Raw genomic sequence first — 26,381 nt, 5'->3', positions numbered from 1 at the left:
TTTTTATTTGTTTGTTTTTTTTGTTGAAATGTTTCTGGTGCCCCGTGCGGGTAAAATGATTATTTACGTATAACAAAATGTTGCGCTCTAATATCACTTTTGGGGGGGACACATGCTTTATGGCCTCTAACAATGTTCGATTCTTGCCGCAGACATCATTCGCATTGCACACAGAACTTCATATTAATTCTCTCTCAATTCTTATCCTTTTTTTTTACTGGTTATCTCTTGCTCAACTTAAAGCTAACTCTGAAGTATTTTAAATTAATTTCAAATTAATTCAAAAGTCTAATTTTTACACGATAATTACAAGCAAGTTGGGGAGGGGATAGTTTTGAATTTTCAGGGTTTCTTGGGGGGTGTTGGGCTTTGGGTGGGTAATCTCGTAGCAAGATCGCAGTTCGGGGGCTGCTGCTTAAAAGCTAACATCACGCTTGGTAAACAATAACGCTCGAAAGTATTTTTTGCGGCTGGTGGTTGAGTACAATCCGGCTGGGGGGCAGCTCACCCAAGATGGGCAGCTTCACTGCTGCTCGTGGACTAGTCCACGTCCTTCTTCTCAATCTTAAGATCATATTTGGCCACAAGTTCCTCCGGCGTGTGTCTGCAGGATAAACGAGAAGATTAGTTTATTGAAATCTCACTTGTTAGATTTCTTAACTTACCCAACTAGATTCTGGAGATCACAGACGAAACGGTAGACATAGCGTTTTCCTGCCGTCTTGTGGATGATGTTTTTGTCGTAATAGTAACGCAGACCCCGACTCAGCTTCTCGTAGTTCATCTTGGGCTTGTTCTTTCGGATGCCCCAGCGACGAGCCACCTAAAGGGAAAGGATATCGCATAAGAAATGGATACAAGCCACTCATAATAGTCACTCTTACCTCATCCGGATCCGTTAGCTTGAACTCCCAACCGTCGCCCGTCCAGGAGATGAAGCTCTGGCACGTCTTGTCCAGTAGCAGCTCCAGCAGGAACTGCCACAGCTGGATGGGACCGGAGCCCGTGAAGCACGGCACTCCACCCTGCGTCGTGTAGCCTCCTAGCAGGCCCTTGTCCAGCCCCAGGGTGCTCATGTACGCCGCTGGATGCTGGTGCGGGTGGGATGCTCCCCACTGGTCCATGCCCGTTGGCTGGACGGCCATCTGGAAGGACTGAGCGTCATAGGGCGTGAACTCTGGCCCATAGCCGTCGTGGAAGCGACCCCGGCCATAGGCACCGTAGAACTCCGAGCTGCTGTCCATGCCGTAGCCGTTGCTGTTGCCGGAGCTGCCATTGCCGCCACTTCCCGGACCGTTGCCTCCGCTCGAGGCCTGGCTCTGGTGCTCCTGCGCCGAGATCGTGCTGTGGTAGTCGCTGTCATCGCCGCCGCCTCCCACGGAGCTGCCACCGCCCCCCGCCCCACTTGTGTAGGCGGCCAGGTGGCTGGGCAGACCGTAGCTGCTGAGATCCGTGGGATCGTTCTGGTTGCCTCCGTAGGAGCCGCCGTTCTGGCCGGTTCCTGGCTCCTCCTTCAGCTGGTGTTGGTAGATTGCCGCCATGGCGGCCATGTAGTTGATGTTGTTGTTGTTATTATTATTATTATTGTTGTTGTTGCTGCCCGCATTGGCATTGTTGCTGCCGCTGTTGTTGGTGTTGTGGCTGCTGCTGTTTGCGTTGCTGCTGGCGTTGTTTTCGTTGTTATTGCTATTTTGTTGTACAGCGGGCGGTAGCATGGAGTTGTTGGGGTTGTTGTTGTTGCTGCTGTTGTTGTTGCCGCCGCTATTGTTGTTGTTGTTGCCATTGACAGTCGGCTGTTGCTGCTGCTGTTGCTGCGATTGCTGCGGGGGCGGGCTGTTGTTGCTACGATCATGAGTGTTGCTGCTGTAGCCTGTAAGTGGAAAAGAATATGGAAATAATTGGATTAGAATTGATAGCTTCAAGGGTGATAATACGGCTTAAGTAACAGAGAATCTGGGCTAGAAAAACTATAATGATCTTGTTAAACACGTGTTTTTTTTTTCTTAAACATCAATGTAGTTTCTACCCTGTCTTCATACAATAAATTCCCTATTTGAAGAAATCTAAGAGTATTCACTTTTGTATTGATTTCGTAGGATAGTCTTTTTTAATATTTCCCATAAGAAATTGTTACTATCTAAATCTTAAAAAATTGTTAATCTCTTCTTGGAAAAAGTTACCTTTGGAGATAAAAAAAATTTCTCATGGAAAAATTAAACACCTTTCGCCGCTTTTTTCTCACGCCAACACTTTGGCCGTAAATTGCTTGCAATTTCAATTAAATCGCGTTCATTAGAAATGGGGCGTCCCTCTCAATCGAGCGGAAGACTTCGAAAACCAATCAAAATCACGACCCATACACCACCACAGACGCAAGACACACGCACACAGATACACTCGCATACCACCACCACGACACCAATCCCGACACATCTAATGGTCTTTCGGGGAGTGAGTGAGTGTGGACGCCACACATTAAATGCCAATACAGGGAAACTTAACACATTTCCAGCGAGTGTGTATGTGGGTTGAGTATCTGTGGGATTGAAAACCTGTTGAGGCATACCGATACACACAGACACACTCGTGCGGTATTGCCATCTCCCTCGCTGGCAAAGCAAAGAAATAAAAAGCTTTCGTTTGGCTTCCCATTCGCTCGCTGGCCCCTTGCTGTGTACAACTGCGCAGATACAGATACAAAGATACAGATACAGCCGCCCCCCGTTGGCTGGCGAAAAAAGAGTTGGCAGCGCTGCGCTTAGGTGCCGCCTCCCGAGAGATCAGGAGAACCATTCAATAAGACAGCATCTCTCGCATCCGCATCCCGAAAGACATCCCTTCTAGCCCCGCAAACAAGGCACTTAATTGTCAAATACTTATCGTCTAATCTACACCCCGTCCCACAACAGAAACCTGTTGCGTGTTTGCCACTCAAACACTTAAAAACGAATTAAGTTACGAATTTAATTATGCTTCTTCTGGCCTGCTGATTTTCACACCCCAGCACACCCAGGAGGAAAGCCAGGCATCTCGGCAAACCAACCCAGAAATTGTAATTAAAAGTACCACCATTTGAAGTTGGTAAATATTTGACAAGGTGTGGACGGTGTGGATGGAGGAGGACTGAGAACTGAGGTGTCGGGGTCACCCCGGAGGAAGTCTGTGTACCTGAACTGAAGAAGTTGACATCCGAATCCGTGTAGTAGGCATTCGCATCGCCGCCCACGAAGGGCGCAATGTCGTTGAAGTACCCCAATCCCAGCGAGGCAGCCGTGGAGCTGCTCAGAGCCCCCACCAGACTGCTGCTGGCTGATCCTGCTCCTGTCCCTGCACCAGCTCCGGCTGCCGCTCCTCCAAATCCGCTGGAGGAGGAGCCACTCGAACTGGAGCCGGAGGAGGTGGTGTTGGAGGCGCTGCCCGTACTGCCGCCGGACAATCGATGGTGTTGCTGTGGGGATCCATAATGCTGCTGGTGATGTGGCTGCTGCTGCTGTGGCTGTTGCAGTTGTGGGTGGTGGGGCTGCTGTTGTTGCAGCTGATGATGCTGCATTAGCGGCTGTTGCCCCAGTTGCTGGTGAGGATGCAGGTGGTGCGTGTGCGGATGATGATGGTGATGATGCTGAGCCAGATGATAGCTCGGATAGTTCTCGTAGCTCTGCAGGACCATGTTGTTGCTGGCTGCCTGTTTGTAGTTAAAGTTGGGAGCCGTTTGGCTATTGTTGTTGCTGGTGGTGCTGGTGGCAAAGTGTTGCTGTTGCTGGTGGAGGAGCTGCTGCTGCTCCTTGTGGCTGTCCAAGGCGTTGGCGGCACTGATTATGGTGGCATTCCCTAAAAACGCAGAGGGCGGCATTTCTTCGCTTCAAGTTGATCGATTCTCAAAAACGGAAACTCCACCTCGCTGGTCAAAGTGCACGTCATTGACTCGAGAACTGTGCCGGGAAATCTGCGGGATCTCAACTCTCCGAATCCGAATCCGTTGTCACAATTCGGTTCTGTCAATTGTGGCTTATGCTGGTGGTACTTGCGCTTGTATTAAAATTGATTTCACTTTTAGGTTTTTGAGTATTTCCTCAGAGGGTGGATAGGATACTACACTATGTATATTTTAATTTTTGCACTGTCAGGCCCAAACACAACACACACTCACACTCAATATTTGGCTGTTGGTTTTGTGGTTTATGATTTTTGGTTTGCCAAGCACATGCGGGTCCTAATCAATTGGATTGCCCGCTGGACAATTGATAAGTTTTAATAAACAAGAGGTGTCTGGGGACCTCTGTGGGTGATGTGGACACTCGAAGAATTCTTCGCTTAGTTTGCTTTAATTTTTTAGTTGCTGCGGTAATCACTTGTCGGTTGTGTATTTGCGAAATTTTAATCTGTTCACACACTGCCGCGAATTCTTAGCACTTTTGCTGTAGAAACTAATTGCCATTAATTCTCGCCTCCGGCCGTTGATAAATTCCGTAAATAAATGCGCATATATCGTACATTGTTTCCATTCCGCGCCACAATCAGCTCACTGTGTTTTTTCTGATTTATTAAATTCTTTTTGGGTTTTTTATCGTTTCAGCGACCCTCTATAAGTATTTATAAATTAAGTATTTCTGCGCGCGCGATAAAAGAACACTGCGTGCGAGGCGATACAAGCGATTCAAACGATCCAAACGATTCAAACGATCCAAGCGGCGTATGAGCGATTTTGTATCTTACAGTTGCGCTACCTTCGACATCCGTTCAAGAAGTGAAGTTGCTTTGAAGTTGCACTCGGGTTGTTGCCTGTTCGCCGCTGGCCGCTCGTCGGCTGTTCGCTCTCTTTCCCGCTCGGCTCGGTGCGTTTGTGTGGGAGAGCGGTGCTCGGGTCGGCGTTTGGACGTTCGGCTCCAGCACATTGCGGCACACACAGCGTCGGTTTACAGATACACAGATACTCAGATACACTCAGAGTGTGTGCCAATGGCAAATAATAATAATCGAGAATACTTTCACAGGGTGTTTCTCCCGACCGGAGACCCGACCTCTTCCTCTCTTTCCCACACGTCGCGTTCTCCCCACTAGTGCCTCCAGCTTAGTGCCAGCCACTAACCAAAAAACGAAGGAGACCCTTGGCTGCTGCGCATTTAAAAAAATTAAGATTTCGAGACCATTTCGAGATACAACTTGTTGATTTGGAAATAATTTACTACACAGTACAGTTTCTCCAGCCCGAAATTGGCTTTTCAGATCATTAACGACGCCAACTCGTCAGCAAATCACAAGGCAGCCAGCCAGCTAGCTATCTAGCCACCCGAAAGAAACACAAAAAAGATACAAATGTATCTCGACCATAATGATAGAGTGGGCAGTAGCGGAGGCAGCCCCAGCACATCATCATCAACTGTATCTCACAGATACTAGCATAATGATCCAATGTGGGATTGGCTGCCACATCAAACACACACACACACACATACTCGATGAGATCATGCCAAAAAAAAAATATATATAAAACATAAAAAAAAAAAAACAAACAAAACTTAAAAATTAGTTAACTATTCCGAGCCAAAGGCATATGTACGTGTCTTCTTCAGATACACAATACGAATTATATAAATAGTATTAGTTTGGCGAAAAAAAATGGTGGCCAACTGGGGAAACGTGTTTTGGGGCATTTTTTCCGCCGTCCACCAGCCAATGACAGTTTGGTGTGGAGCTCTGTATGTTCATTTTTTTGGAGCGATTTCGGGTGAAGTGATCGCAGAACGTGTAATGCCAAAAGACACGTTTCCCCCTGGCCAAGATACATTTGTGAATATGCTTCCCCCCTATGTTGGTTATCAGGTTTCCACAGTGTGTTATCACGGCTCTATTGATTCCCGGCCCGACTGATAGCTTCCAACTGCAATGGCCCTCAAGTGGTTTCCTGGAAAAGTTTCTCGTGTATGCACCTCCAGCTGATAAAGCACAAAATCGGGGGGAGGTGAGGGCTATATAGGTGTATACCAGGGGGTGGGGTTGTTGCCAATTTAACGGCATACATAATAAAATAACGTATAAGGAAGACAACCCGAAATTATACAAAAACAGCTGTTGACCATGTTGGGGTTCCGGCCACAAAAGGATCGCTTAGTTGGGCCTCTTTCTGTCTTATTTTTTTTTTGGCCACTTAAGAATTCCGGTAGCACACGCCAGAAAAAATAATAATAATAATCGTATAATGTTAAAATAAGTTTTCAAAATATTTTCGGTTTTCGTGAGCTTCTGTCTTGTCTTTCACCATTTTTGTTCCTCTTTGATTTGGCTGCGTAAAGTGGCAAGAACAATAGACAACTAAAACCAAAAAAAAAAAAAAAAAAAATAACCGGAAATACAAAAAACCGGAGAAAGAAGAAGCAGTAGCGGCAGCTGGGGGAGCGTCGGAAAGAGATGGCTGATGCGCCTCGCTTACGACCATTTCCGGTTGAAGCACGTGCGCACAGTACTGTATATGATGTAGTTACCGAAGAGGAGCGTAACCCGGGCCCCTCCTACTCCGTTCCACCCCTCCAGCTCCGCCCCAGAGCCAGGCCCTAACCCGATGAAAAGCCACCACCGAATCCCGAATACCCGAAAACCAATCACAACCTCATAAAACCGGCGACACTTCTGCCAAAGAGACAAAAAACCAACAATACTCGAGCTCGGCGAAGATGGCATATCCTACTTGCCCAAAACGCACACGTTCGCCGCCAAGGGTTAACACAACAATTATCATCCCGGGCATGAATACCAAATGAGTATGTTGGTGTGTGCCAAAGGAACAGGGCCCAGGCCCAAGCCCAACACAAAAAAAAAGGAGCAAAATGGAAGAGGCACACATATCTTCACTTGAATTTCAATTAAAACTTGTTTCTCACACAAAAGGATTACACATTTAATGCAATAACGCTTCAGGAAGATCGGGATCGGGATCGGGGTCGGAAGGAGGTGCAGGAAGCGCCTACGGAAAGAACAAAGAGCGCCAGATCGCAATAGAGTCCTGTGAAGGATGCTTAAGATGGCTAGAACAGCTGTCGGCTGACACTCGAGAGCCTCGCCATTCAATTGATATCAAATTAATGTGAGCCATCCAAGGATCGGGATTCTTTTGAGGAGCATTCTACAATCCGAGATGCACGTGTGCAAATTGCACTGCATTCTCCCGTGGGCTTTGTTGGCTGCAGGCACTTCCGGTCGAAGTGCCCCAACCATCTCTGTCGCGCTAATGTAAATCGGATGTCAAATGCATTGCGCGTGAGGCATATCAATTAAAAGAGCGAGACGGCAGGCGAAGGTAGAGAGCCCCCCGAAAGAGACGGGGCGAACCTGTTAGAAGACAAGCCAACATAAATAAATAAACTGTTAGTTAGGCTGGAAAACGGAAGGAAATCGTAAACACAGGCCAGTAGTTGTGGCTGGGAAGTTGCTGATGTTTTGACACGCATACTATCATAATTGCAGCTGCCCCGTGATTTTCCCCCAACATTCTTCCACTGCCCACAGCCCACCTGTTCCACCTGAGATAGACTACTGGGTCTGGTGTTCTTCTGAAGCTGCTGCTTCCGTGCAGGGGGCCAAGAATAATATCAATTTTCTATGTAAACCCAGCTCCATTCTGTTGCCGCAATTTCAGGTTCGAGAATACCTGCATTTTGACAACAAAATAAACAGATGCAACGGCAGCCGAGAATCCAAAGCAGCAGCAGCAGTCTCTCAAGAGCTCTGGCTTGATTGTTGGGAGCTGTAAACAACACACACTAAATCCAAACAACAACAATAATCATAATAACGCTCTGGGATGCGTTTCACAGCTCCTTTCTGTCTGGCAGCAGGAGAGAGCGGAAATGAAACCAGATACTTTGATAGCGACGCATGTGGCACAGCTCCAGGTCCCAGTCCCAGTCGCCTTGGGAAGGGGCCCGGGGCAGGGAATCTGAGGAAATCTAGTTCCAGATGATACACATGTATTGATATGCACTTATCGATCTTGATTAAGCAAAACGCTGCCAAGTGCTCTTGATCTTGATTTGTATCTACTTAGATTGCTGAAGTAGGATATGATCCTGCAGGTTGCTGAATGGAGGAGAGATCTCTGAATGCCGGAGATGTCATTGATCTGCATCTTGATGGAAATCGATCAAAAGACTGTCTGAAAGCCGATAGTTTATCCACTGTTTGGTGACTTTTGTGCGAAAATGAGACACTATCTGATGGGGCTGCGGAAACCAGAGCTCACAGATCAGAGATCCGTGAGACAGGTGTATCTAGATTAAGGATCAAGTTCGGGAAATTAGCTGATCAGGATGGGAAAAAAATCGCTGGTATGAAAGCTAGAATTATACCGGAAGTCACTATATTTAATATATTCAGGGATCTGGTTAAGTGATTTAATTTAAAAATCATAAAGCAAGGGAATCCCTTGGTTGCAAACCGGAAATGATCCGGCTGCCCATTGAGTGATCTTCAATCAGAACTCCTTCCAGTCAAGGATCTTTCTTCCATTGTCAGATGTGCTGCGGGGCAAACAGTTGGCCAGAACAGAGAGTGACTCGCTAAATGGCTCATTTATGGCCGGATTCCCACTGCGCCCCGAAATGTGGCATGCGGTCACCTCAGTGGAAGCGGAGTATGCAACAGCAACATTGCTGCCAGAGTACCGCAAAGCACAAACGAATGAACCTGAACTCGAATATTGTACGTAAGGGTGAGGGCGAGGGCGAGGGCGAAGGGTAAGCAGCGGGGGTGGGCAAGCAGCGGAGGTTGCCGAGCAACTCAAGCGGCTGACATTTAGAGAATTCTGCACCTGTCCGACTATCACCATGCCAACAAAAACAACAACAACACTGCGTGCGTCGTCAGCATTTCGGACAGCGACAACATGTGTGCCATATAGCCCCGATGAAAGACAGAGAGAGAGGGGCGAGGGAGACCAGAAAGGGACAGAGCAGAGCCAGAGGCGGCGGGCAGGAGGGATCTCCGAGGAACAACTGTTGTGCTCCGTTGCTCTTTAAATTATATATATTTTTTTTTTTAATTTTTTGTTCAAAAACCACACAGAACACAAAATGCTCAAAGTTTAAGATTAAAATCTAAAATAAATAAATATATTTTTACCGTTATCTTATAACCTTATATCTCATAAAAGGTTACTTTCTTGGAATTTAAAAATGATTTCAGAGCATTATTTTTGTGGAAGAGAATACTTGAAAGTAACAACTTGAAAGGTTAATTTTTGAGATACTTTATTTTTTAAATAAAAAATAAGATATATTTTCTTGGAGTGTAATTATTCCAGGGTCAGATTGTAAGGGCTCACACAGCACACACACAGATGCATCGCCCACACAATATCCGAGTGTGAGAAACTGCAGGCAGCCTGTGCTCCTGCCGCCTTCCTTCTTCCTTCCTTGTTCCTTATCTGGTGTTTACCCCTCGAGGCGAACAAGATGCAGTCAAGCGATATTGGGATATTAGAATGCCCAGGACCCGATCTCGATGGAGAAAACGATCTCGGGCTACCTGCCGGGCCACTTTGGGCCTGTTTGCCTAATTTACTTGTGCTCTCGTCCTCGGAAGGGGCATTGTATTCCAGGAGTTTCGAGTTTTCATTCATAAAAACAGAAAATCTCTGTGCAGGGGCTAAGGATTTTCAAGGTGCATCGATACGGAACTAAAGGAAGTAAATTACCGGATGTTGTCTACTCATTTGCTTGTTGTTCTTTTTTTTTTTTTTGCCATCTTGGCCATTCATTTCGTATTCCTTTGCTTTGATTCATCGAAATGTCCTGGGGCTCGGCCTTTGTCGACGACCTTGCTGGCTGCGCTTGTTGCTCATTTCAGTTTCGTCCTTTTTTTTGTAGTTTTTTTCGTTTGAAACCGAAACCAAAACGAAAAGGAACAAAGTGAAATGAATGCAAGCCAATAAAACATTTTGCCAATCCCAGGGATACACTTTAAGGAGTGGGAGTCGGAGTGGGAGATCATATCCTGCTCCTTCTCGTATGCAATGAGTTTTTAATTGCCATCATCTCTAGATAGTTGGGAAACTCAACTTCCCACGACTAACTTGTTTATAGTTTTGTACTATTTTTGTTGATAAATTACACAACAAATGCTGCTGGGCTGCCTACAATGTTCCACCTCATTGCGCAGTAATGTCTCGTTAAAGGACACGTACAGGTCCTCAGGAGGGTGGCGAGCGTGGGAGAGCCAATAGTGAGGGTGGCATGTACATGTTTTTTATTGCTTCATGGGTCATATAACTTTTCAAAAAGGTGCATGGACAAATTATGAAAAAATAAAATGATCGAAATGATAAGAAAAAGTGGCAAATGTTGTTTAATTAACTTTATGATTTACAAAATAATTGAGTTGTTTTAATATTTTAGGCAAACCCCGGTCAAGGTGCTGCTAGAATCCCCTGGGTCTTATCTGGGGCGAGGGGCCTTACAGATACTTACTATAGGGACTATGCAAATAGAGTAAAAACCTCTCGGGTAAACAACTACGAAACAAGGGCGCTGGCCAAACAACAAAAACAATATCAACAAATCAGCTGCGCAAGCGCACAGATCAAAAGACCAAAAAGCCGACACCCATCCAACATCCAACAGGCAATGGGCCAGTTTTTAAAAAATTTCAAAAAAAAAACATCGAGACGAGCGAAAAAGTGGCTGGCTGGCTGGCTAGGTGGAGTGTGGAGGTTAACAAAAATTAAAGCCAAAGCAAGCTGAAAATTCAAATTTATTTACACTTTGACGCATTTAAGACAAAGAGAGCGGAGAAACCACAAAAAAAAAATACATTAAATAACGAAAAGGAGAACAGCCGAATGTAGACAAATAAATGACAAAAAGCAGTAACAGCAACAAAAACAATGGCTATAACGATGTGAAAATTAAATGAAAATGAATAAAGGGGAGTCACCACCACCACCACAGGGCTGGGGAGCCGCCACTAAGCACCTAAGGTCTCCCCAGTCTCCAAGTCCCAAACCCCGATAACGATCTGGAAATAGCAAACTGGCAGTCGAAAGAGAAACATTAACGGAGACTGAGAAATGTTCAAGTTTTGCACACAGTCCCGGAATTTACGAGTTCGCCTCTGAGCCCTGAGCCCGGCCAAATTGCATTAGCCGGGCTAGGGAAATGAGAATTTTCCCACGTTTCAGCCGCACTGGGCACTCTCAGGTGTTTGAGTCGGACAAATTATAGCCACTGTCGGAGGGGAAGGAGTTCAGGACACAGGTCCTTTGCACGGTGGTTGCATCCACTGATAGGCATCGCACCACCATCCTGCAGTACCTGCACCCTTAGCCTTTGCTCCTGCAACACTCCTGGAATTTTTGCTCAACCACTATTACACAAAGAAATACTTGATAATACTTTAATTTAGTATTTCTATCTCTTAAATATTATAAAGTAAAATTTTTCTCAGTGTATACACCCTTATGATATATTCACTCCACGATTTGTTGCATTTCCCAATTGCATTTCTATATAATTTTGATATTTACCTTCAGAGGCACAAGTGTTATGGTTCTATTGTTAGTTCCCAAGGTTTTGGGTCACTAGCGCTATGCGGGACCCTGGGCTATACTAGGCAGTATGGCAGGGTGGTGGTTCAGGGACTCTGTCCCCTGCCTGGGATTTATCTGGGCCTCAAGTGTTTGTTTGTTGACTTTGGCATCGTAATGCCCGTGTTGTGTTGAGGTTTGTCAAGTGGACCGGAAGTACTAGTCATGGCTAGGAGGGCTAGGATATTATTCCAAGCACAGTCTGGGAAAAGGTGTTTTCAGAAATTATAAAAATACGAGTTTTCCCATTAAACTGTCTGTTTTTCGCAAATCTAAGGCTAAGTTTTCCCATCAATCGCACGTGATTCCCCCCCAAAAAGAGAAAACAATTTTTCAACACAATTCAATTAGCGCACACGCAGCCACAAAAATCAAAAACCAAAAATTGTTAATGAAAATTGCAGAGCCACCCCTTCCTCTCTATCGTCTATGAGCCGCTAAGTAAATAAACACGAATTGCATTGGAAAAGCTGATGGAAAACGCCTCAAAGCGGAAATATGCAAGGAAATTGCCAAGGCGCTGACAGCCGACTACTCGCCTGAAGAAGGCAAGAGAGGCCAAAGGTTAGAAGGATATTTTTGGGGGGCCACAGAATGCAACGGAAATTGTGGCAACAGAATGTCCTCAAAACCAAAAAAGCCAAAATCAAATTACCTTTTCAAAAACAGTGTGGGGAATGTGGTTGAAAAAAAAACAGAGCAGAGCCTGGGACTTGATTTCATCAGAGTTATTAATTTTAGCGTTGAAATGTGTTTTAATAATATAATTAATGTCTGAAAGAGCAGGGTGAACCACTTGGGAAAGGGACAGGAGTACTCGGCCGAGAGAGACGTACTATAGGAGCGAAAAAAAACGCAGCCTCACATCCGGTCAGCATTTTGTCGCCGCTTGCCGTCTCACTCTCATGTGAACTCTTTTCGAAAAGACCCAACAGCTTTGGAAAAAAAATAAGGTAAACCAAATTACAGGCCCCCCCTTTTTCCAGGGGGGGTGTGGGTCTTGGCAGATTGTCTGCAAATCTAAAACAAGTTACAGTTCATTCACAACACACACTCTTAGCTCATTCATCCATTCATTCGTTTGATTCATTCAGTCGTTCGGTGCCAACCGGCTTTGGATTTCGATTGAGACTCCGATTCCGATTCCGATTTAGATCCAATACTTAACTCCCATTCATAGCCAACTCTCTCGGCCGGGCCGGTCAGCGGATGTTGGTTCAGTTCTTTACATGATTTGATTTTATTTATTTGTTTCGTTTGTTTGCCGTTTGTTGCGAGTTAATAATTATGAATTGGCGTTCGTTGGTTGGGCAAGACTGGCTCCGTCTTGGCACAGACTCTCTCGATGGAGATACAAAGATACTTTTGTATCTGGGGAGTCTGTCTATTTCTCCATTTTGTCGTTTGGCTTTTTTTTGTTTGCCTAATTCTTAATGATGCATAAAGTGCTTGGTTTCGAAGTTGTTTCGAAGCTTGGCAAGCACAGTTTTGAAAGTTGATTGCAAATTAATTGCCAACACACAGCAGCCTAGGGTTAAGAATAGCCAATATCCAGCTAGTATGATTATGATTATATTATAGTTTTCAGGTCAAATCTTTGATTTATGATCTAATTTCCAAGTCTGGAATATATTTCCATTTCAAGGTAGAACACTAACCCATCTGCATATGTGGGGATATCCAAAGGCATATATCATTCTATATGGCCCGTATTTGCATCTCGAATCAAATGCAATTCGTCTCTTTCATTTTCACGTTTCGTTCATTGCCTTTTCGGGCCCCCAAACACCCCATACTATTAGCGGCTTTGCATTATACAAATTTAATGTTTAATTTTTTTTATTTCTCCCCCTGCCATACACCCTGGCACTAGGTTCTTTGTTTTAGATGAACTCGACCGTAACGCTTTTCTATGGCGTAAATTTACATCTACGTACGTAACGAAATAACAAAAACAGAACAGAACTGAGCCAAGCTGAAATGTGAAAAACGTATAAAAAGAACCAAAGTTCGAGGAGACGACTCCGTCGACAGGCAGCAACAATAGTTGCTCTTGTTGCCGATGTGCCGGCAGCAGCAACATCAACAGCAACATCAGCAGCAACATCGCGGCCTGGCCTGGAATCCCATTTGAATTTTTCACGAATACTCGCAGTATTAGAACCAATGTCGGTTGGCTGCCCCTCAGACTCGAAGTCGGATTCGGATTCGTATTCGGATGAATATGGTAATAAATTAAACGAAATCCGCGTAACTCTGGCCCAGAGCAGCGGTATGGGGGTTAAATAAGTGTATGCACCACCTCGCAAGAGTGATATGGTGGTGTTATGCAAGCCACTCACCGGACCAACCGCAGAATACACAAAACCAAAATATAGACTATCAAAATACCTCGTATCTAAGTTATACTAAATATATGCTAGTTTTTAAAGAGTATTTAAAGAGGAGGTCTGGGATAAGAACCAGGGTGAAAATGGCAGAAAAACTGAAAACGTTGACTTCACTTTTCACAGCTCTTTGCGCTCTGCCACCCACCCTTTACCCTGTAGACCCCTCAGACCACTACTCCATCCTCACCCACACTCAAAGAAAAAGTCTAGATCGACCCTAGATCAGCAACCATTATGGAAGCTCCGAGCTCCAGTAGCAGTTGCTCTGAGCAGCGAAGCGCGCAGGCGCGTAGTCCGAAAACTCCCAACGGCGTCGACTATGTTAATTAGTGACAATGTGATTTCTGGCCCTGAAGGCGCTGGGTCTTCCACCCCCACTACTGCCACGCCTTCCCCCTCCATAAGAATGATTAATTTTCTGGCTCTGAAAGCGGACTTCAAGCTGAAGTGGGTTGCCGTAAAGTCCGCTAAATGCTATAATAATATGCTTCTTTTCCTCCGATTTTTACGACTCCAGTGCCAGTGCTAGTGCTAGGTGCTCTGGTTGTTCTTCGTAGAAACTTGTAAGACAATGGCGTTGAAATTAAAAATGAAATTCCAGTTTATGACCTTAACAAATTCGCAATCAACATAATTCCCCATGTTATGACTCTTTAGGCTTTATGTTGCGTATCGAAACTGATTTCTTTAACCCAAAAAGGGCTTCTTATTTTCAGTTCTGGTTCTGGTCCGTTGCGGTAACAATTTGTGGGAGGTGCAAACTATCTTGCGTTAATGGCTGAATTTAGCGTAATTAATATATGGAGTCCGTATATAGCCCCATATAGCCCGAGGTGATCATGTTTCGGCCTCACATTGTATGGTAATTGGTTATGGGGTTTTCTCAAAAAAAAATTGGGTGTGTACTTCTCTACTGGGTAGGTATTTAATTTCATCCAAAGTGGCTTCCCGATAATTTTGCCAAAAGTATAATTATGTGCTTTGTGGATTCCAGAGAACTGGAAAATTGCTTCGTTTTATGGATTTAAAGTTATATGGGATTTTTATGTAGAGTAAGGAAAAATAATGGTGACTTGGACAAATGAAAGTGAAAATAGTAGCCTCCACAGTGTCTGGCACATGTCTGTCTTGGTGGCAACAGAGAACTGGCAAGATTGTCATTCCATTGTCATTTTCAAAATCAACAAACTGTATCCGAGAGATACTATGTGACAGAAGAGAACTCTCTGCCCAGTCAGATGTATCTACAAGTCAAATGTGCATTAAATGTGTCATTCTGTGAGGCAACCAACTAAGAAACTGAGAAAGATAGGGGCTACACATAGATATATGAGGGGGAGTTAAAGTTGGAGAGGTTGAAACAGTTCTATGGTCGGTTGATCGGTTGGATCATCATCATGAGAACGATAATGATAATGATAATGATGATGATGAATCAACAGCAACCGGCAAGAGGCAACAATGGCAACTCTTCAAGCTTGGACAAACATTTCACGCATCAGGCATTTTATTATGTAGAAATAAAAAAAAACTTAAAAAAAAAACAGTGAAACAGAAACAGAAAACAACATCAGCCGTCAGAGAAATAAAAGCAAATACGAATACTAACTTCATGAATGGCAAATCATAGAATAGGAATAGCAACAACAATCGCTAATTTTCGCAAATCTAAATTTAGTGGAACAATGGCGAGGCGAGTGAGAGATACTGGAAATGGATGTGGAATTTTCACCACAGACCCATCATCCATAGAGCTATAGAGCTCTAGAGAGGTAAATAAACTTGATTTCTTGGGGTTTCATTAAGGGTTCGTTCGCATAATGACATCATACCATACCAGGCTGATGGTCTTCGGGGGCATAAAACAAAAAACAAATCAAACTTGAACAGAGATATATGGTATGGGGGATCCGCAGAACAATGAATGGAGAAAAGCCTCTAAAAAAACAACCAAAAAAGGCAGCAGCAGCAGCAGAAGCAATTTTGCGTGCAAATATCTAAGATACACTAGCCTAGATATGCTCTCAACCAAAACATTGAAAGACCCTGGTCATGATGGGGTATACCTACTGCATGTATAGAGGAGTATGAACAATCATGCAGCTAACTCGCATATGTATCTGCGAGGCTATTGTATCTGGCGCTGACTAAGCGCTAGATATTATACAAAAAATTGATTGAAAGCGAATGAAAATGCTTTCAGTATGAATTGAGAGGGTAGGGGGATGCAACACCCAACTATCAAACTACTAAATTCCAGCTGTGTTAAAGTGCAACACCGTAAATCATTCAACTACCCAGCTAGAGTCCCCCACCCGGCCGACGAATCTCCTTCAAGTGATGATGAAACTTTGAAACATTTTCAGCTTTTTTGCGCTTCGATGATTTTGCTTGTAGGTGTTGCACATGGAGAGGAGAGAGGGGGGATAGTGGCAACCTAGTGGGAGGGTCAAATTAAAAGAAGACTATACCGACCATAAAGACTCAGTTCGTTGGCCATAGCAAAAGTGAAGCGTGTTCATGACACTGTTTTTATTATTTGGAGATTTGGAAACTCGTTCGCCAAAGGCATGAACTCGATTCTTAATGTCTATAATTAATCATAATTTGTTTTTAGTTTTAATGAGTGACTTTTAAGGCCTGGCCGTGAAGGTTTCTGCCTCTGTTCGGCAATCACACGCACCTGGATGCCATAAACCTGGATGGAGAGCTCACCCAGCTGCATAATTGCAGTTGTGGCTATGGGCTCCTGGAGGGGGAGCCTCCTTATGGCAATCGGGTTAAAAGTGTCAACAAGTCACGCACTTAGTCCCGGGCCATTCCGAGAATCATCGTCATCCTGCCGGGGTCAATCAATTTTTCACACACACTCACTCCTCTCAGCAGACACTGTGCCCCCAGAAAGCGGCCACCACTCAACGATGTATGCAAATGATCGGCAGGGAAAACATCAATAATATGCAAATGCAGCAAATTAATGACTGACAAAAAGACAATCGAAACGAATTAAGAAAACCAGCCTACAAACAAACACACAGACTAAGGAGGGAGTAGCCTCTGAAACGATCCGATCCGATCCGAGTCGCATAATTTCCCTAGATGCGGGCCGGAGGTACCTCCACAACGGCTGGTGGAGGGGGCCCCCAGCTTAGTTCTGTCAGACGTCGGCTTATCCACAAGATTGAAATAATAACAATGATGACAACAGGGGCTGGCTACTTCCAGCACAACAGAAATGCATAAATGATTGAATCAAATGGAAGTCCACAAACTAGCAGTGACCACTCACTGACACTGATGGTTACGATTTACGATTGCAAAGGTCCCGCAGATTAGCCCACAACCCGCAGAGTGTCCTGCCAAATCCTAATGGTAGAGGTAGATTATTCCCAAAAACCTCAATTCTAAATGAAATTCTAAAATCTTTTAAAGTGTTCAACGTTTTGATTGTTTCATTAGTCTGCCGCCGAGGGGGATATGGAAATTTTTCAACTTTTATGGTCATAATGTGTCAAAGACCATAAATTCAATTAATTTATTTTATAACGACAGGAGTGGGCTATGAAAGCCTAAAGACAAGAGGCCATGGATGATCTGGAGCTCCACTCCGGGAGTTGATTAATAATACAAAGTTGTGGGGCATACTACATCATCTTGACACTGCAACTTCGAAGACAAAAAGATGCACAATGCAGTGCCTGATGAAGTCGAAGTCGCCGCTGCTGCTGTGTTCCAATTTGTACGGCGACGCATTAAATAAATGTATCTCAATCTCAAGCTGTGCCCTGGCGTCCCGAACCCCAGCCCCCTCCCTCTCTTCCAAATATGTAAACAATTTAAATAGATATTTAGATAGGCTGCCTACGCTGGCGCCAAGCTCACACGGACAGACGGCTTGCTATTTGTTTTAAAATTTAATTTCCGTTTCAATTTCACATAAATAAATTAAAATCACAAAAATATAACTTGAGATGGGAGAGATAGGATAGGGGATTCCACGCAAAGTCAAAACACACTGCATTCATAGCCATAAAGCATGATCCAAGATCCCAAACTATACTCTCCGAGCAGTATCTGTGCAAATGAATTGTTTAATTTGAATTTAATTATGGACTGTGGATCGGGCTCTTGATTTAGAGTCTCGTGCCGGATGCACTAAACATATGCCAAATAATCGAGGCGGCGAATGTCCAATAAACAAAACTGATCGCTTAATGAGCCATCCAATATCCACTATCCATCTTGCACCGATTTCTCGATTACCAAAACAAATTGATTGCAGGAGTTCGGGCTGTAATTTTCATTCATTTAGCCAATCGACTGGCAACTAATTTTTCGTAATTCTACGAAAGAAAGGCTTATCAATCTTTTGGCTTGAAAGTGTATCTTTACTGTTTCATTCATAGATGGATTATTTTTGGATGGTGATTGGCATTTATGAAGGAATTATAAACTCTATTGCTTGATAGGAGAAATCAGAATAGATATTGCATATCTCTGTACATCAAAGCAGCCGGAAACTATCTTTATAGATTCATTGATCTGAATTCTGAATAAAAGCAATTACTCTTTGAAGTTCACACCTTTAATTCCTTTATAAAGGTATGTATTCCTTCATAAAAAAAGCTCATTACTTTATAAAATACCTTGACCCAAAATATAATCTATTATTTGAATGTGTATCCCCCACAAATCAGAAATCCTTTCACCCATTCATCTCAACTAACCCATTTTGGAATCTTAAAGAAAAGTATCTTTTGCTTACCATTGTGTGCGAGGGCGGCGGGCGTGGCTGGGTGGAAATTGGTCTTATCACTGTTGGCCGACCCCGTCCCGTAATCCATGGACAGCCGGCTGTTGGTGTTGTTGACTTGGGCGGGTGGCTCGGTGGGGTAGCTGGAGACCTGGTGGTCCGATCCACAGACCGAGGCCGTGGTGGCCGACTCAAAGGAGTTGCCATGGACAATGTCCTCATTTGGTTTCTCGCAATCTGCAATGAGAGGGTCGGGTGAGGGATGGGCAAAGAAAATGAAATTAGTTGCGAAAAAATACTAATCAGGTTTACGCAAACTAAGAGCTTTACAAACTCAATAAATTTTTAACAAAAAACTCAAATTCCTTTGCTTTTTTATTGCGTTTTTAAAAGTAAATACACTACAACCATAAATGGTCTTCAAATGAAGAGAGTAAGTAACCTCGAAGGACCTCCCCTAACTTTATTTTTTTTGCGTGCAGTTGCCACTTCCGACATCGACGATAAATCGAATTTCGAGCTCTGGACAGGAAGCGTCAACAGGACGAAAAATGAAGGAGAAAGGAGAAAGTTCGAAGGGAAAGCTCAACAGGTCAGATAACCGGTTACAGTGCCCACCCCCGCCATTCATTGACTTTGTTAGACGGGCTTCCGTTTTTTGGTTGACTTGGGTTCACAGGTAAATGATGTTAGTGGCGCCCAACAACCCTTCCCAACCCCAGCCCCTTATGGCTTTCAGGTCACGTACTCTGGCTGAAGCGCACTCACCTTTCTGGAGGATGTCCAGGTGCTCCCACAGAATGTCGCCGGTGAAGGGCGGCGTGATGGCCAGAAACTTCTCCTTGCCGAGATCGACCATGGCACGGCCCTTCATCTTGTAGAAGGGGTCCAGGTTCATGGAGACCAGCGAGAACTCGTTTTTGGCCCAGTTGAGCCAGTAGATGACATGCTCCTCCGTCCACTCACGGGGATCTGTGAAGAATACAAAGTTGGTATGCCCCAAACATATATAGATGTACATGAAAATGGAATTATGGATATATAAAAATAGAGATGGAAATTAATCGTTTTCTAATGCCACTCGCACTGGGGCGACTCAATTAGGCGTGGGAGCGCGATACGTTATTGCTGTGGGAAACTATTAATATTCATCAGAAGAACTTCAATTGATTCTTCATGGCTAGTTTAGTGATGGGAGTTCTAGCTTGATGGCTTGGGGAACTAAATAGGAATACCCACCTTTGGTTATGTTGCAGTTCTGGACCTCCTTCTCCCAGGAGGCAAAGGAGGCCTTGAGCACCTCGTTGACCTTGCGATTGGTGCCTGGAGTGAGGGGTGGCAAGGCGGTGGGTACATCTGAAAGATAAAAAAAACCAAAAATTGGATTACTTAAGAGTTTAAAAGAGTATCTATCTACATAAGCCTGAAATAATGCAAGAACCCATGAAGTCCAACCTTTAAGCTTGCTGTGATGATTGGTGGAGAGCTGCTGCAGCTTCTGGGCCTTGAGATGGAACTTGCTTGTGAAGCTATGGTAGTTGTTGTTCAGAAAGGTGGGATGGTGATTGTAGTTGGCCGATCGCAGAGGCGGCAGCATGCGACTGTCATTCCAATCGATCCACTCATTGGTCATAGTCTGGCAGTCGAATCCCTATGTATTTCACCCAATTAAGCTGCTTCTTTCAAACGAATTTGTTTACGCACTGGGTGTCAAAAGTCAAACCGAAAGGGGAGGATGGGATGGGCTGCTCAATTGATTCTAATTGATTGGTGAGGCACAATCTTGACCCCGGGGAGGGAGTGTGTCAAGTGAAAGTCGCGACCCTTTCACGCAGCGACGGCTCGCCGATTGATCCGACAGATACAAATGTATCTTTCACTCGAGACACCACACCAAACCACACCACACACACGCACACTCCGACCAAGCCTGGGTGCAATTGTCGCGCCTTAATTGTGGTAATTAAACGTTAATTGCATATATCACAGCCACAAATAACCGTTTACGGATTGTCAACATTGGCAGAGTGATTGGCAAACGAGTTTTTTCAACACAGACACTTCTATTCTCCAGATTTATTTAAATTTTTGTTCAGATTTTCGGTTTTTTGTTTTCTTCTCGGCGCGGAACGGAAAATAATTTTGTAATTCCGTTCGTCGTACGTTCTGTGTATCTATCGGATGGCTGGATTGGATTTGTGAAGCCAAACTGAAACGAAACGATCGTATCCGTAGCTGCATATCCTAAGCAGCGAAGCGAGCGGAAGAGAGACGGAGAGCACGGCTAAAAGAGAGTATCTCGGCGAGAGAGCGTGCGAGCGCAACAAGTGGAAACGAAACTCGTAAATCTCCGGCAGGCGGCGGCGGAACGGAATGGAATTCATTCATAAAACGGAACAAGTGTGCCATCGTGTGTGTGTGTGAGTGCTCTCTTGTTTGGAACGGAAACGGCCATCATCGGAGAAGCAACAAGAACAACAATAACTACATCGAGTAAAACAACAAAGCGCAGCCAGGTTGTTTGTTTAGCCGAGAGAAGGCAAAAGGCAAAGAAAAAACAAAAAACAAAAAGCACACAACAAAAAATTAAGCAAAAAAAAAAAGATAAAGAGCTCGCGTAGAAAACGCAAATAGGGAAAAAATACAGACATACATATACATACATATGTATATTAGCAACAGGTGATAACAGCGGATAACAGGTGCAAAAAAAATAGTGGGAGAAAGAAAGTCCAAAAAAGAGAGTCCCTAAAAAATATAAATTGCTGCAGACTGCAGTTCCATAATTTTTTAGCCAGATTGTTGCGCACATATGGCAATTCTACTCAAGTTTCTTCCCCTCACACAGATACACACACTAACACACACACATATTGGGAATAGATGCCCAGGCAGACGGGAGGCAATTTATGAATGAAATTCTTGTGTTGCCTCACACGCGCATTCGCCTGAAAAGAAACTCCAGACAAATTGACAACAACAACAAAGTGGGAAGAAAAGGAAGAAGACACCGATATCTTGTAGTAAGGGAGCGCTTCGCATTTCGTAGATACAATACCTCAAGCGGTGATCGCCGCCGACGTCTCAGTCGACGTCGGCTGCTTCCGCTGCTTCCGTTCGATGTATCGAACACCGAATGCAAGCGATAAGCGATAGACAGAGAGGGGGCTAGCCGGGGTGAAAGAGAAGGGGCGCAGCGAAGTGGAGACTATGAGATAAAGCTATTATAATGATGACTACGCCGCGTCCAGGTAGATTTATGAATGGAAACGAAACGAAACATTGACTCCGCCGCGTTTCGCGGCCCATGAATGAATTGAAATTACGTGTGACGGCGACAGACGGACAAGCGGACAGACGGACAAACGGACACAGGGAGAGAGAGGGACGGCAGGGAGATCATTTGGTCATTATCACAAAACCGCATAATCGGCGACAAATGCAGGGGGAAACCCTTGGGCTTTGGCATTATCTTCAACTGGGACACCGGAAAAAAAACCCTCAAATCTTCCAGAAGAATTGCTTCTGGAGCTCACTCGGTACGGGTTCTATTTATAAACAAACCCAAACGATATAAAAACTTTCCATTCAAAATAAACATAGGAACGCCTAATTAACGCCGAGGGCATAACAGCAACAAGTTAAAGCCTTTATCTAGCGATATTTTGGCTCCAAAATAATTATTTTAGTACGACTTAAGCCTCGGAAGATTTGTTTCGCAACAGCCAGACACGCGTTTAAAATTTATCATTCATAGCACTATCAGGTTCGGAAGAAAGTCTACGCTTTGGTATTACTTTGGAGGATCAAAAAGTAATTACTTAGAGGAGGGCGGCCTCACTTATGTTTAAGCAATAGGACGGTATAAAAATATTCTAATCATCACAATTTGGCACAATTTTTTCCACTATCTAACCACTCCAAGTACAAGGTCGTGCCTTGTACCAAAATAGCACCGATGGGCTAGCAACATTTTGTTCGGTGTAGAATCTGGTCCCAAGGTGGGCTCTGCGTGTCCAAGAAATTACTTCTCATAGCCAGCCAGCCAGCCTGGCTTATGGCCTATGGGTTTGGGCCCTGTACATATTTGGCATTGCATACATATGTATTATAACAATTATTATGACTTGTAGTCGTAGAAGTAGTCGACTCCGAGGCACTTCAAAGCGCAGCACTTACAACTCGAAATTACAAAACGTCTGTGCGTGCTTGAAATTCATTATGCGAACGATCCGAGTCGGATGGATGGACGGATCCGAGGCCCGGCCACACACATAGGATCGGATCTTTTACTATCCAGACCCAGAGCCCACTCCAAGTTCCAAGCTCTGTATGCGATGCGGTTGGTAATCATATGAGGTGTTCATTGTTCACTCCTCGAGTCTCCCATTCAGTTGGCTTTTTGCAGCTTGGAACCTACTTGGAAATGGGTCAATCATTGGCCACCAAAGGCCCCCATCCGTCTGTCTGCTGTCTTCTTAGTGCACGAGATGGATCCATCCACGTCACGCTGGCTAACTTCCCACCTGGGGGGCCGTGGATTAATTCTAGTTATGATTTCAGATGGAAACATTATCCGGAATCTATTTTCGCTGCTAATTAAGTTGCTTTTAAAATTAACTTTTTCTCAGAAAAGGATATGAAACACATTAAAGTTTCCGCTTCTTCTAAAACTCACAAGTATTACTCACAAGTATTATCCATCCAGAGTTATGTCGGCTTAGCCGAAGCTCTACTTATCTTCAAGAGAACTTTTCTAGCTGGACCAGTAGCTCAGATGCTGGGTATATGCTCTAGAAGTCACGTAGACCTCCCGGCTATCCAGAAAGGCAGTCACATCCCTGGGAAGAAACTCGATTCCCAGACCCCAAGCTTTTATACTAATAGAGGCTCTGACTTTTGTTATCAGAGGAACTGGGAATAGCGAGTGTTTGTGGCAGGGAAACTGCAGCCATTTTGACTCGTGTCTGAGAAGCTTGAAGTGAGTAATTAGCGGTCTCGGACGAGAACCCGGCCATAACCTTATCGCACTTCCAAGAAATCTACGTCGCCAAGGAGGCAAGTCTGGCAAAAATTTATTAGAGCAGGTTATTTTTAAACTGATAACTCGCTATCAGCAGGCCCATGATAAGGCCAAGGTAGAGCATCGAATCGAATGTTTCCCGAAAATTCATTCATAAATACTTTAGTGGATCCGTAGTACTTCCTCTCTGGAGTGTGAAAAGTACAATTTTATTTCCGTTTCCGTTTATGATCAGATGGTTATCGAGGCGATAGCCGGTGAAATGGCAGTTTAAACCAAGTGCCTGATTGTGGAATCAAATCAAATGCAATTGAGGCACAATTTCCCTCCCACCTACCACCTTCCACCAGGTGGTTCTGTTCATTCAGGTGAACGTGCAACAAGCTGCACGCAATTTTCCTCCAGAGAAGAAAATGACTCCTTTGCTGTCAAATAGCTAAAGTGAGTGTGAAAATTGGAACTACCCTGTTTTCTCGAGTGTAACAAAAGCCAAAAGGCAAATACAGAAACTTTGCCAAACAAGAAACCACAAAGGCAGCGAACAACATTATTAAGTATTTGCCATTGACTTCCGGTCGTTAGATATTTCATTACCAACTTTGGTTCTTCGACTCTCTATGATGGAGTTCGAGCCCCCCTCTATTAGATTCTATAAAATGCCTGGGCGGTCTTGATGGGTGGAGGTAATTATTGAGGAAAAACAAAAAGTATATAGTATCATCGATGTAGGTCCTGGGAAGGCCTCCTTTGGAACGTCCTTTGACATGCATTCGAAGCTCAAAACGATTCGCGCCTCGGGGCCAAACAAGGCAACTAATTTGATTGAAATTGTCAGCCCGACTTGGCCAGACATCTGTATATCCACTATATATATACATAGATGTGTGCACAAGTTTGATAAACGCTGCTCATTTAGTGCCTGAATCGTAAATTAAGTCAATAAAAGGGGCGTCCAAAGAGGAATTAAATAAATACAAATTCAAACAGCAGCAAAAATGTGACAAGTTCTTGGAAAATATTCTGAACATAAAAAGCGAGGAGAAGGGAAATAAAAGGATATCAGACTGGGTAATACCCTATCTTAAGACTTTATTTGTAGGATCTTCTGGTCTGTCAGTCTTAATAGATCCCTTAACTTTAAAGAGCATTCAAGAGCTTTCCTTTCCTCCAAACCTGACACTTCTTCGAACTCACTACATGCAGTTTTAGTTTCCTTAATATCCGAGGCAAAAAATATCTAAAATTCCCGATAAAAAATTTAAAAAAAAAGAGAATGGAGGACTGGAAATTATATTGAAAGCAAATAAATCAAATAATGTTCAGCCAAATTACGACAAAATACACATTCGAGTATAAATAAATATGTATGCATGACAGGAGGCTATCCGGGCGATGCGAGTGCTTGGGAGGGGGAGCTTGGCAGTGTGCCCCAAAAGAGGGAGGTGGCACGAGTGGGGAGTTTTCGATATAAAAATAATTGCAGGAATTGTGTGAGTTGTGTCGACGTCGTCGTCGTCGTCGTTCGAAAACGGCGAAAGAAAATGCAGAGTGGAAAAAGACGATCGGCAACCAAGTTCAGTTTCTTCTTTCTTCATGTTGCAGCTGAACCAGCAAAAGTGTAGAGCGAGGGGGCCATGGCCAGGGGCGGGGGGACGAGGCAAGTGTACAAAAAAAAAAAAACAGAAAAGTGTGCACTGGCTAACAAGAAAAAGGCAAAGGGAGATGCGACCCTGGAAACGTCTACAAAAAAAGAAAGAACCGAGGAGTTGTCGTACGAAACTTACTACACCGGAAATATAAAATTACACACTCAACACTTGAGTGTGTGTATGGGAGTGTGTGTGTGTGAGTGTTGCATGCTGCAGCTGAGATTCGATGCGTTGCACGTAGCCGACTCTGCCACCGTTGCACCAGGCACCAGATACCAGGGGCAGGCAACAGGGTGCAAAACGATCGAACCCAATTTGAGCGATTCCCCATCTCATCCCAGGAAAAAGTGAATTAATTGCCCAATTTCGGACGTAGGTAGCCCAGTCTCTCCGGCCGGGCCGACACTCAATGGACATGAAAAGTGTTGCACCTCAGGTGTGTTCAATAATTATGGGAATATTTATTTAGCCAACTGCACGAGAGATGATGTATGGAGCAAAGGTGCATAGGTATCAATCGGATTATATTCGAGGGGGATTAGGGGTGCCAATTAGGGGAGGATTATCCTTAAATCGAGAGGGGATTATCACTAACTTCAACTACTAATGGTAGTATGTAGACTTCTGTATTCAATCCTTTACATTTTCCTTAAAAGAAGCCATGAAATTCGCAGAAAACAAAGTTCCCACGCACTTGAACTTGAATGGTTCGCTGTGTTATTTTGACAGATTTGAATGCCAGTCCATATGCAAACATATAATAAAGTGCTCTGTGCCTCAATGGGCCATAAAAAAAAGACTCAAATTACATACACAGACTGGGGCCAGAAAGCTCTAAGGACTCGAGACACCAACAATGAGTCTGCGTCCTGCAGCTTTTACCTGCTAATGATCCTCGAAACACACATACCCTCTCTCGGCTGGGGTCATGCCCGACTTGTGGACTCCTTTGGCGGCATCTTAAGCACTCTGCGAGGATCAAGGACTCTGCTCG

At 44.3% G+C, this 26,381-nt stretch overlaps 1 protein-coding gene across 3 annotated transcripts in view; it reads right to left on the bottom strand.

Moving 5' to 3' along the window:
• Window positions 1–127: 127 nt before the first annotated feature.
• Window positions 128–26,381, bottom strand: part of pnt (ETS transcription factor pointed) — a 49,974-nt gene continuing 23,720 nt past the window's right edge. Inside the window, exons 1-7 of one of the 3 annotated variants that reach the window (XM_017247747.3) lie at window positions 20,171–20,913; window positions 19,955–20,071; window positions 19,484–19,687; window positions 18,728–18,952; window positions 885–1,870; window positions 666–823; window positions 128–604 (exon numbers count right to left, since the gene is read on the bottom strand). In XM_017247747.3, coding sequence (XP_017103236.2) covers window positions 541–604; window positions 666–823; window positions 885–1,870; window positions 18,728–18,952; window positions 19,484–19,687; window positions 19,955–20,071; window positions 20,171–20,348 — 1,932 coding nt within the window. In that variant the 5' untranslated portion in view covers window positions 20,349–20,913 and the 3' untranslated portion in view covers window positions 128–540. Of the gene's footprint in view, window positions 605–665; window positions 824–884; window positions 1,871–3,168; window positions 4,274–18,727; window positions 18,953–19,483; window positions 19,688–19,954; window positions 20,072–20,170; window positions 20,914–26,381 lie in introns of those variants that run through there. The other 2 variants (XM_043211753.2, XM_017247748.3) reach the window with 2 other exon arrangements.

Source organism: Drosophila bipectinata, chromosome 3R (assembly GCF_030179905.1).
Source record: "Drosophila bipectinata strain 14024-0381.07 chromosome 3R, DbipHiC1v2, whole genome shotgun sequence".
NCBI classification, from domain to species: domain Eukaryota; kingdom Metazoa; phylum Arthropoda; class Insecta; order Diptera; family Drosophilidae; genus Drosophila; species Drosophila bipectinata.
This window is presented reverse-complemented; position numbering and strand designations above follow the sequence as displayed.